The 12,654-nt window shown below is 43.0% G+C and overlaps 1 protein-coding gene across 2 annotated transcripts in view; it reads left to right on the forward strand.

Moving 5' to 3' along the window:
* Window positions 1-3,235: 3,235 nt before the first annotated feature.
* SEC31A (SEC31 homolog A, COPII coat complex component) overlaps window positions 3,236-12,654 on the forward strand; it is a 49,331-nt gene continuing 39,912 nt past the window's right edge. For both annotated transcript variants that reach the window (XM_018570978.1, XM_018570979.1), the window contains exons 1-2: window positions 3,236-3,309; window positions 10,127-10,206. In XM_018570978.1, the coding sequence (XP_018426480.1) occupies window positions 10,128-10,206 (79 nt within the window). In that variant the 5' untranslated portion in view covers window positions 3,236-3,309; window position 10,127. The remainder of the gene's footprint in view (window positions 3,310-10,126; window positions 10,207-12,654) is intronic.

The following is a 12,654-nucleotide window of genomic DNA, read 5'->3' on the forward strand; positions in this document are numbered from 1 at the left end:
GTTGAGTGAAGAAAGTATTACAGTGTATGACCAGCTTTAGCCACGCATTTTCACTATTAAAGGAATTGTAGAATGGAAAAAAAAAAAAAAATCCAGGTACCCAGAAACCCTTTAAAAAAATGTATATGTATTTCAAGCACAGTGCACACTAGATGATTCCCTTGTGGTCCTCACGTATATAGAGGACACGCAAATAACCAGCCATTTCTTCCATCATTTACAGATAAATGGCTACTTCCAACATTAGCCCACATGTTAAACTGGTCACCTGCTTTTCCTGGCAAAAAAAGGGGAAGACAAGAGTATGGTCAATTACCATAAAGTGTCACATCACCTTTTTAAACTTCCAGTAAACATGAGAATTTATCAAAACTGGAGCAGACAAAATGTGGAGCGGATTTGCACTGCAGCCAATCAGCTTCTCTGTCTGATTTTCAAACCTTACCTGAGCAAACTGAAGAGAGATGCTGATTGGTTGCCATGGGCAACTGCTCCAAATTCTGTTTGCTCCAGATTTGGTAAATCCCCCCCCAATGTAGTTTACCTATGACAGCCAGTATACTGCAGACAATATTTCCCTGGGGGAGACTAAGTGCCTGTTCACACGACGTCCATTTTGTGTGCCGACCTGATCCGTACGCTCCGGCACTCAAAATGCATCCCAATGCGTTTTATGGGCTACAGTTCTCACGTAAGCTGAACGGACTGTTCAGCTTACGACAGAAAAATACTGCATGTCACATTTTGTACGGTCAGGAAACGCAAACGCGCCCAAAAAGCACTGCAGCTAACAGCCCAACCCCAGCAAAAAAAATGTTTTTTTTTTTACTGGAACGCAGCAAAAACGATTTTCATCAGTAGCACCGCGTCTGCAGATCCGCACCTGAAACTCATGTGAACAGGCCCTAAGGCTGCATTCACACCTAGACAGTGTTTTCTCTGCACATTTGTGGTGCAGGTCAGATGCACGTACATTGAGTTGCATGTTCTAGCGGGCAGATTGTGACACACTGGTGTAATTAGGCAAACGTGCATACAAATTGTGTTGCGCGTTTCCTATTGAGTCTATTTGGGACAAAGCACGCTGTGATCTGCCAAAAAAGCTCACACTTTTTCCAGTCGACAGACATTTTACAGTTTGCAACAAAACACTAAGCTGTGAACGGGGGCCGTAAGAATGAATGGGATTTTTTTGTTTTGTGTGTTTTTATGCGTGACAAAATGCCTGGGTGTGAACAGGGGCCTAATAGAGGCAAAATAGAGAAGGGGGTACATCTCCCTAGCAGAGACATGGACAGCAATACGAACAAATCCAACCCTACCCAACTATATCCAATACTAAAAAAAAGGTTTGCCTTTACATACTATGCCAATGAGTTCCAGAATCCACTCATAAGCAGCACAGGCCTTCTCACATTTATATCCTGCGCTGTGGAACTCACTCCTCACTTACCAAGCCCCATTGCCTGAGGATATTAAAATTGATTTCTGGCCCATTTAATTTGCAGATGGCAGATATCACCAAACTAGCAGATCACTAAAGTTTTGTTTTCTCCCTGTCCAGAAAAAGATGAAATCTAGGATATATACAGTGTTAGATCCCTGGTGCCCAACGGGTGGCTCTTTGGCACCTATTGGACAGTTCTCAGAGGTCTACAGTCAGTCAGTATTTTTCTTACCTAGGTTTATTTTGGCAATTCCTTCCCTAGGTTTTTATTTAAACCTTATTTAGGTCAACAAGGGGAACATATTCTTTAGACTGTCTAATAATTGGTTTAGGTTTATAGCACGCTTTTTTCTGCACGGTCCATCCCATTTCAGATTTCTTTAGAAAAGATCTTGCTGTGGCACAAGTAATTAGTAAGTGGGCTGTAGGAGGCACAAACATTGGAGCATTGATTTGTAAAGCAGCCTTAACAATCTTGTGCAATGCATCGTCGGTCTAGTACCGTCTCCTGAAGCATGTTCTCCCGCCACACCTAGAAAGGTTGTCTTTTTCGGCAGCCTTTGACCACATACTGTTATATGTCAGCAGTCCATAACAGATTTCTGTAGTTTTACATTCACTGAATATGAGCTGCCCTTTAGTAATGCCAGGGGCCATGTATCATGAAGGTTGATCACTACTGCTTGAGATGTTTCTATCCGAGCCCTTATTTTCCTTAATCCCCCACCAAAATGAATGCATGAACATATTTCCTTTACCTAGATCATTCCAACAATGGTGTTGCTCACTTTGCAGGTGAAGATTCCCCTTAGCTGAGAGAATGATGGAAATTCCCTTTGCAAAGAATATCTAAAAATCACAAACAAGATGGAATAAAATACGAATAATCTCGGAACTGAAAAGGAAAATTCTGCAAAGTGCAAATTCCCTTGCAAAGTGAACGGCCTATTAATAACTCAACCCCATTGTGCACATAGCTACCTGAATAAAGTACAAGGTAGCATCCAGCTTGTCAACTACTGAGCACTCTTAATTACAGCCGATATAATATTGGTCTGCCTTCTTTCAAAGAACTGATTGCCAGAATGCTGAACACAATGGAGATCTGACATCAGATGCCACTTGTTGTCACAGAAGTAATGGTAATACGTATACTTATTTCTTACACTGACGTATTTAAGACCTAAAACAACATTAATAGGAGAGCAGCCAGGACAAACCCCACTCACCTCCGCACACTCCGCCACCCGAGTAGAAATGGCCGTCCACCTCTCACACACGAGGTTCTACGTTCTAGTGCGTCTGCACGTCACATCCGTAAAAGGAAACAGGAAATGCTGCCAACAAGGAAACGGAAGTGCAGCTATGACTAATACCGCTTAAGGCCATGTTTACGACTGGCAGTTTAGTTCCGCTACAGTCTTTTATGGTATAATGAAATAAAATTGGTTCATAGGATTCTCTTCGGTTATAAATATTATATGTGGATACAGTTATAGGTAATGACTCAAGAACAACATTGTAGAACGGAATAGTGTTAAAACAAACATGCGGCACTTTCAAAGGCAGCCGCCTGCGTGTCAGTGGAGTATGAAGCCGGTGTGGGTGGAGTCTGTGCTGCCACGTTGAGTTGGACGTGGAGAGGCGGAGTCGGAGGCACAGGAGCCGGGCAGGGAAGAGGCCGTGATCACCAGACTATCCCAGACATCCAGGGGTGATCAGCTGCGGCTGTTGGGGCGGAAAGTGTCAGGACCGGGTGCCGAGTTATCATTGCTACCCGTCTCATTTTGTGCCAGCTGTATCCCTAGCATTCGCCATTCATAACATTATACTACGTTCCGTGCAGCCTCATCCGTGGGAAGGTGAGTGCCTGGGGGACATGGGCATTCTTTGCAGGGCCCCTACACCCATCTCCTGCTTGCGTCTATGGCAGATCAGGTCATCCATTGTACGTGTGAGCATGGGAGAGCTGCTGATCCGCTATGAAATATCTGCTCAGGCTGGCACTGGTAGAGAAGTATTGGTTGACATCTGCTGTCACCCAGATGATTGTCAGGTTGTCGCTACGATAAGGCAGCCATGTCTTTCAGCTGGGTTATTACACTATCTTTTGCTGTGTACTGCTGACTGGACTAACTGCTGTGTTCAGTCAAAGTCCTGCCTTCCGCTCTGTCAGTGACAACAAGACTAGATCCATAGCAGTGACACCTCTCCCCACCATTGCAACATCTCCAGCTTCATTGAGGGATTGCAAGGATGTCTTTAGATATTTTATACAAGCAACTCCATTTTCAGAGCTGGGCTGTCAGATGGGAATTATGACCTTTTGCAGTTGCCTGTGACTCAGATAATAACCGATTCAAGCTTGTAATCGGAAGAGACTCTGGGAATATGTCACTTGTTACTCTGATCTGACACAGACCAGCCTGTTTCTTTTTTTGTTTGAAATCACTGTAGAATGTGTTAGATACTTTTCCAATTATGGTTACCTTAAAGAAGAACTCCAGGAATTTGTATTAACCCTTGCAGTGGTGCTACACCCGCACTGCAAGGGTTAAGGGCTTGTGTCTAGGTGTTAAAATAACAAAGTTATCTTCACCGAAAGCTGTGAGCGTGCCAGCTGTCATGGCATCCCTGCATTCTGTCCCCTCCTCCGCAGCACATTGGAATGTTCCTCAGGTCTATGCATAGTGCAGTAGTGGCGAACCTTGGCACTCCAGCTGTTTTGGAACTACAAGTCCCATGAGGCATTGCAAGGCTCTGACAGCCATAGAATTAACTCCCAGAGGCAGATGCATGTTGGGATTTGTAGTTTTGGCACAGCTGGAGTGCCAAGGTCCGCCACCACTGGCATAGTGTGTAGATGTGATGACTTACTGGACCTTAGACTAGAGGAGGGGGAGAAACTTTCTAGGGACAGGTTTAAAGCTGGCCATACACCTATAGATTATCTGCAGATTTTCTGTGGGCAGTTGGAAAAAGTGCAACAGATTCCTCCATCTACGCTAAACTGTGTGGATGGAGGAATCTCCCACTGGGCCAAGCTTGCTAGTCGGCCCCTCTGGCTGTCAAAATATCTGAACAATCTGATTGGATGCAGGCATTGTTCAGGTGTTTTGAGAGCCAGCGAGGCCGACCACCAAGATACTGAAGCTTTGGAAGCACTATTTCCTGGCTATCATGCAGATCTTATGACTACAACATTCACTATCTTGCAACAAGCATAGGTAGATGTGGATACAGTTGTTGGTACCTATACAGCTCATTGAATCCTTAATTTGCAATTAAAAACAATTGTGTCATGTATACCTGCATGCTTTTGACATGTCATAGAGTGCAGCAAAGAAAGTGACATGGGATACATTGTTTATTGCACAATGGTATTCTAAAATGGCCTGGACAGATGTGTTGGAAGCCCTAGAAAAGATTTTAAGCGACGCCAGTCACCACTAGGGCACATAAAAACTGATTCACGTACATTGTTTTTGCTGTGCACTGGATGTCACCACGGTACAATGTAAAGCGCTGGCGACATGATTGGTGTGTAAACTTTGTACACTCCAAATAAAGTTACACAAAGAAACAAAACTAAACAGTGACAATGCAATGCTCTGTGGCGTACTGCGGTCACCCAGCAGCACTAACGCAGTGTTTTACAGTGCAGCTAGTATGAACAAGCCCTAAATGATTTAATCATAGTGATATTTCAAACTAACTTTTCTGTAAGTAGTATCGCACATGACTTTAATCATGTAATCAGTCAGTCATCCTATTTAAATGGAGCAAAGTAGTCACTCTGCTGTTTTGACATCATCATTTGCACCACACTGAACATTGCCCAGAGAAAGCAAAGGAGAGAGCTGGCTGAGGAGCTCCGAAAGAAAATGATAGGGCAGCAAGTCAAAGGTAAATGCTATATGATCATCTCCAAGCAGCTTGACCTAACTGTGACTACAGTTGCAAATATTAAGGAGTTTGAGGTCCGTGGGATTGTAGCCACCTTCCTGGACATGGCCACAAGAAAACAAAATCAACCTTAAATTCAACAGAAGGCTATTGTGAAGGGTAGACAAAAGTCAATGAAAACTTCCAAAGAGATAACGAGCTGAACTTCCACATCAAGGTCCATTGGTCTCTTACCACACCATCCATCCTTTTGAGCAACCGAGCTCAGAGGAAGCGTGAAAAATGGAGGAGGCTCAGTTATGTATGGGGATAGTTTGCTGTGTTTTGTACTAGGGGCCTTTAGTCTGTGGATGACATATTGAAATCTCTAGACTATCAAGGAACTCTGGAGGAAAACATACTGCCCAGTGTCAGGGAGTTCAGTCTCAGTTGCCAGTCATATGTCCTTGAACAGTATAATGACCCAAAACACACACAGATAAAAATAATGGCTAAGAACAAAACACTGGACTGTTCTGAAGTGGCCTTCTACGAGCCCTGATCTGAATTGATCTCCCTTTTGATCTCCTGTCACAGAGCTGTGCCGGTCCCGGCCGCATTGGGCACAGCGGATCTAGGGCCCGGCAACGGCAGTGACAGCTGCTAATACAAGCGATCAAGCGTCTCTAGAGATGCCCAGTCGCTTGAATGTAAAGCTCCCGGCCGGCCGTGTAATTACAACGGCCGGCCGGGAAGCTGCTCGTCGGGCTCCACCGTCCTCTCGTTGCGGACGAGTGGATTTTTCAAGCCCTGCAGATCGTACTTGCGGGGCGGGCTTCCGATGACTGCAATGCTGAACGAGCAGTGTGCGCACACCTGCCCGTTCGGCAGTTATCTCTCGATCATGCTACAAACCTGCCGAAAATCATACGATTCCCGGCTGGTTTTCCAACACGCTCGAAATACAAAAGCCGTGCGACCGTACCGTAGAAACGGTCGCACGCCTTCCATACACTGCACGATTATCGTACGATCGTGCGATTTACAGCAATTCTTGTACGAGAATCGTGCAGTGTATGGGCACCTTACCTGTTACCCAGTGCAGAAGTCTAATTGACAGCTACAGAAATCACTTGTTTGCAGTGATTGCCTCCATTGGTTGTGCACCAAAGTATTAGGTTAATGGTCCAATCATTTTTGTCCTTGCCATTTATGTTTTTAATTATTTACTGTATTCTATTGAATCAAAACAATGTGGTCAAAGGCAGCCATGCAACTAGAATTTTCAGTAGACTTCTGATGCAAAGGAAATGTGCACACAACTGCTTTTCTCACCATACAATTCAGCATGATTGAGAAAACGTGTAAAAAGGAACACAAAAGTATCTTGGATGCAAGCAGAAAACCCCTGAAAGCGTGCTGCATATTCACATCTGTACAAGCAGGATGGAGGTCAACAGTGGGGGCCCATTTATGACTCTCTGCAAACATTCCCTTTTCATTCATTGTTTACGTTCTACCCCCATGAAATGACAGAGGTTATAGGAAGCTTGTGAGAGAAACCTGGAGACAGCCATTGCTGATCTCTCCTTCTAAAGCCACTAGTTTATTGCTGGTCAGATGACCTTCTTGGTGCAAAACTGTGACTTTAAATAATTATGCAATAGATAAGGACTCTCATGATCCTTTTACCTGTTTGGGGTTAGTGGCTTAGAAATGATTTCGATTAGTGAATCAATATGCAAGATAGGCAACTAGCATCCATGAAAGGGCGCCAGCAAAGGTATCCCCATATATTTCTTTCTTGATCATCTTGCTTTAAAACCTAACTGAACTGTAAGTTTACATCAGCTACATACAGTTCAGGCGCCTCAGATGAAAAGCAGTGGTACAGTAGAAAGGCATCATGGCACACTCACAATGAAAAGCAGCCACATTCCAAGTAGAAGGCCTGATTCTGCATAGATGGACACTTGGTCTGCGTGTTGGAGCAGTGGTCTCTCTTCAGATGTACAATACACACCCCTGCAGAGTCATACATATAGTTTTGCAATAAGCAAAGATCATGCTTCTACAAGTTGGAGAGCTCAGGCTATAACTCGGCAAAGGGGGGGCGCGTTTTGACCTCAACAGAGAGACCTCCACACACAGAGCAAGGGTTCTCATCTACAGCATACTAGCAGGGACAGGCTTTTCTACTCAAGGCTGTGGTTTAGGAAATCAAACTAAGATTATGCACATCTTTTGATGCACCCGGAATGTATGTTGCTGATTTAAATAATTCCACTTTCACAGGGGAAAATGGAATTACCCTCTCCAATCTGCCCCCCCTACTTACCTTTGGCCGAACACTCATACCCCCAATCCACCGGTGTACTACCCGTACTCTGTACAGAGCAGTGCACACTGTATTATAAATTCCGCTTGCAAATGGCAAGCAACATTTATTGGTCAGTGCAGTCATCTGACTGTGCTGACCAATGAGAAGCACTTCTTGCTTAGATTAAATATTAAAATACAGAGCACAGGGTGCCCTGCTGTGCACTGGTAGTACATGGGCAGAGGGGAAGGAGCGTTCGGCCAAAGGTAAGGACAGCAGTGGGGGGGAAATAAGGGGGCCAGATTGGTGGGGGTAATTCCATTTTCCCAAATTCGCCTGGGGCAGTGAAATTGCCCTTTCAACTGAAAGTTTGGGCTTTAAAATAAACCAGTATGTCTGTTGCAGTGCCTGCCTGTAGCAATTCCTGTTTTGCTTCAGTTTTTATTAGAGGTGCACCGAAATGGAAATTTTAAAACCGAAATAAAAAAAAATTTTAATGAACAGAAATCCTCTGAGTGTTCCTGTTCATTGATAACATGAGAGCATTGTTTGTTTACTATAACCACAATTATGAATGAACAGGAGGTGATGTAGATCACTTCCCATTCATTCATATTTGAGGATATAGTACACATACCATGTCCTCACTTATCTACAAACACTCAGCGATCACTGAGTGTTTGTACCTTGCTCTCCTCTCTGGCACGCTGTCACAGGGGGCTGAGCGAGCAGAGCAGGGAGGACAGCTCACCCGCCCACACACCGCTCTGCCGGACTGTGATAGGAGGCTGAGCGGTGTGGGATGAGACGCCGGCCGATCACAGCGCTCTCCTCCCGCAATGCTCGGCCGGCTATCACAGTTTCTCTCCTTGTTCAGACGCTGCTCTGTGTCCCAGCGAGGAGGAAAGAAAGCAGGGATATGCCGATGTATCGGCAGGAAAATTGCACTTTTCAGCATTGTGCCAAAAGTGCTATTTTCGGCCGATATATGGGTGCATCCCTAGTTTTTATAAATAAATAGGCCCAGGTCTGCATGATGGCCTGCCTTTTTATTTTTTTTAAATCTATGTCTTTAAATTATTTCTATTATCTTCAGTTATAAGTCTTCCATCTCTTTGTGAAGTTTGGTGATAAACTGTGGGACAGAGAACCTTTCAGAACAATTAAAATGTTTCTTTGAGCAGTGTTTGCACCTCTACCACCCCAGGACATCTCTATTAAACCTTGCTATCTTACATAATAGAAATACTCCATCAAAGAAAGAAACCTTAGTGCCAGCGTAATTACCCACTATATCACAGCAAATGCAGATGGAACATTATGGCTCCAATTACCCTTGTGTGAGGCATTATTTAAAAATTGTATAAGCAGCATTTCTGCTGCATCTTGACAAAGACTCATTCTCCATAGAAATGCACATAAAGTGTAACTTCACTCCCCCTTGGATTTTTTTAACATCTCCTACTTTTTGTGCAGCATTGTCCTCAAATCACATACTCACCTGCCCAGCGAATCCAGTGTTGTCCCACTACAATCCAATGTTCAGGTGAAACAGCCAGATTCTCGGCCAGCATCTTGGTGTCTGCCTCTTCTGGGTTCAGACAGCCAGCCCCCAATGACACACACAGCTCCGCCCACTAGCCACTCTGTGTCCCGACCCCTGAAGCCTCCTGGGATATGTGGTGGCGATATGTCAGGAGGCTGTAGGAGTAGGCTGCATCATTCTCCCCTAGGGCTGGATTTAAAAAAATGGGCAATTATAGTGATCACATACGGTTTATCCATTGCTTGTATCCTTTTCAGGATATTCAGCTGGAGCTGGTATTGGATACCATAGGCATGAAATGGTCTGCCAGTGCAGCCTATCCACTTGATCAGCAGACGATCATGTCCTTGGGGTGCCCCAGCACTGTTGTTTATCTCTGAATTTGTTCCTGAATACATGCAAATCACCTGTTCTAATAAGGTTTACAGTGACATACAGTCATGGCCAAAAATCTTGGCACCCCTGCATTTCTGTCATATAATGCACCACTCCACACAGAAAAAAAAATTACTTATTACATATACGTTTGTGATATATATCTGTATTGCTCTTATATGTTAGGACTCCATTCACATGGTAATGCAAGTATTTTCATTCGCTGAGGGGCGTTGTCTTAAGGCACCCTATCCTTTAACTTACTGTGTGTTGTATACTCTTCATACTAGTGTCATGACCAAATGGTCTTACTGTGTTGTACAAAGCGACCAGATATTTTCTTCTCTCCACCTCTCCCTTCTCCGTCATTCTTTCTTGCTTTCTGTGTGCAACACCGTTAGTTGTTGTTTACTTATTTATCAGTAATTACGGCTCAATGTGAACAAATAATTCTACAGTATACCACAAGTATTTGTATGTATATATTTTTTTAAAGTTCCACACGGCAATTAAGATTTTCTTTATCCTCAGTGTTTTCTTTTCCTAAATACAGAATGAAGCTAAAAGAGATTGATCGCACTGCAATGCAGACCTGGAGCCCCTCTCAACAACATCCTATATATCTCGCAACAGGTGAGTTCCTTTTTATTTTAATATATATGGTTTCCCACCCACATAATTTGCCAGCTGACAAGTTGCCAGTGACAAGATTTTGTAACAATCTGCAATATATTGTGTATTTTCGAAAAGGAGGAAGTAATGTTACAACATCTTTATCTATGCAGAGACTTTATTAATCCACATTTAGGAACTGTACTTTGTGTATGTTCAATTGTACACGAACTATTGCAGCCTGAAACCAGTAAAACAAAAATCATTGCAATAGCTGAACAAAATGCATGTTTTCTTTACAATTTTTGGGCGGTTTTTTAAAGACAAACGGGCAGTACATACATCTGTCTGACAGGAAAGAAAATGTGAGATTAGTGTGTCAACACAAGAAGTAGAATTAAAGCAGTTGTTATGTGTTGTCATCGTCATAAACTATGTTGGCATTTAATGTATCCTGCATTGTGTCCTGTTGGTTTTCAAGTGACTTTAGTGATAATATTGTGTACGGGGGAAAAAAAGGAGATCTCTAGAGAAGAAAGCAGATAAAGAGAGGGAAAAAAATGTTATGGATACGATTGGGAGGGTTTGCGGAATGGGGTTTTGGGCAGCACAACAGTGTCTGTTATATGCTAAGTGGTTTGTTGGAAAGTAGTTTTGGAATTTGGGAGAATAACTGAAAATAATCCTTGAGTCCAAACTATGTTTGAAAGCCCCTGTCCTGTCATTATCCTGGACCACTAGTTGTCCCATTCTCATTATGTCATAAAGGGCTTCAACCCATTCAGCAAGTGAGGGGACTATTATAGATTTCCAATGTTTTTGAAACATTTCTCTTACTGCTATAACAAAAATTCTCAGCTGTTTTTTTGCTAGATAACTGAGCCTGCAAGTATGGAAAGCAGAGTGGGTTTCAAGGAGTTTGGAATGCTCGCATGATGGTAATAAAGAGCAAGAATTTTGTCGCAAAGTAAATTTTAATTGGTGGGTGACCCTACTGCATATGAATCCTGAATCCCCCCTAAGGTAGTGACAGCAGTTGTCAGACATGGGGGGGAAGACTTTATGCGGTCAGGTTGGGCAGTAATACCATCTAGTAAGGATTTTAGAGTTTTGAAACAGCGCTTTACTGGAAATTGAGCGGGTATGAATGAATGTGAATGCCTTCATCCAATCCTCTTTCGATCTTTTGTTTGCACTTTGGTTTAATAGTAATTGATATAGTAAAAAGATCTTGTGTGGTAGGACTTAGGATTGAGAGCAAAGTGTCTCAAAGGCAGTGAGCAGCCTATGTAACTGTGCTTGAAGGGATAGTGCTTTGTAAAAGCTGAGAAACTGAAAGAGCCAGATGCTTCCCATAGCAGAGCAATAGGATTGTAGATCTTCTTGTGACATAATTGCATCTTATTTGCAAAATATGTTTATTTTGAGGCCAGGAGCATTAGTTTAGAGGAAACGGTAGAAGGAATTTGTTGTCCAAGATATTCTAGTGGAGAAATGGAAGGAAACCACCACTGGATCAGTTAGAAATGTGTTTAGGAGTTCTGATTTGTTGAGGGTCACTTTAATATTTCTCACGTCTCCAAATCTTTTAAATTCCTTTTAAAATGACTGGAAGGCCGGTTCTGGGAGCTATGACATACATTAGCAGGTTGTCTGCACAAAGTGCAAGTTTATGTTCTGTGAGACCAATTTTGAACGGATTATTATGCAGGACTGTTTCTTAATGTTCTGTAGTAAGTTACTATATGAGAGGTTGGAGACCTGTTGGGTTCCATTGGAGAATAATAATAGATGGGAGAAGGAGTCGTTTGTATTAACTTGGTTGAGTGTGAAGTATAGAGGTCCATTATTGTATTGATGAGTGAGACATGGTTAGGTTGAGAGAGTCTACTCTGTCAAATGCTTTTTTTGGGTAATAGGAAGTAGGTTGATAAATTGAAATATATTCACATACATTTTCCAAATTGCACAGCCAGATAGGTGGCCCATGCAGTTCCCGATTTATACATATCAAATGCCTGGTTCGTGCTCATTGCATAGTGCAGTAAACATCATTATCTCTGTCATGTATTACTGCTTCCTGGGTCAGCTCCCAGCAAACTTAACTAGAAAGTAGCAGAGCAATTGTCATAACTGGTAGAGTTATTCATATAGCAAGAATAGCAGTAGATAGATATGTCTAATAGCCATGTGTTTTAGATTATTGCCCGAGGTAACCGATTTTAATATATTAATAAAGGCCAGGGCTCAAAATTTCAAGTCCTTAGCTACTAGCCAGGCCTTAAGAGTTACTCGCCACTAGTTGCCCCACCTAACCCCTACCCTTCCCCAGCCTTAACTCCGCCACTAAACACACCCTCTTAAATTATCTTGTGATAATTCTTATCTTATGATAGTTACCGCTTGTAAATGGCAGCTAAGGGATTCCTGCTGTAGGAAATATAGGTGTGAATGCCCCCCCCCCCCCTC

The sequence above is a fragment of the Nanorana parkeri genome, unplaced genomic scaffold (genome assembly GCF_000935625.1).
Source record: "Nanorana parkeri isolate BGI_ZX_2015 unplaced genomic scaffold, ASM93562v1 scaffold1645, whole genome shotgun sequence".
Classification (NCBI taxonomy): Eukaryota; Metazoa; Chordata; class Amphibia; order Anura; family Dicroglossidae; genus Nanorana; species Nanorana parkeri.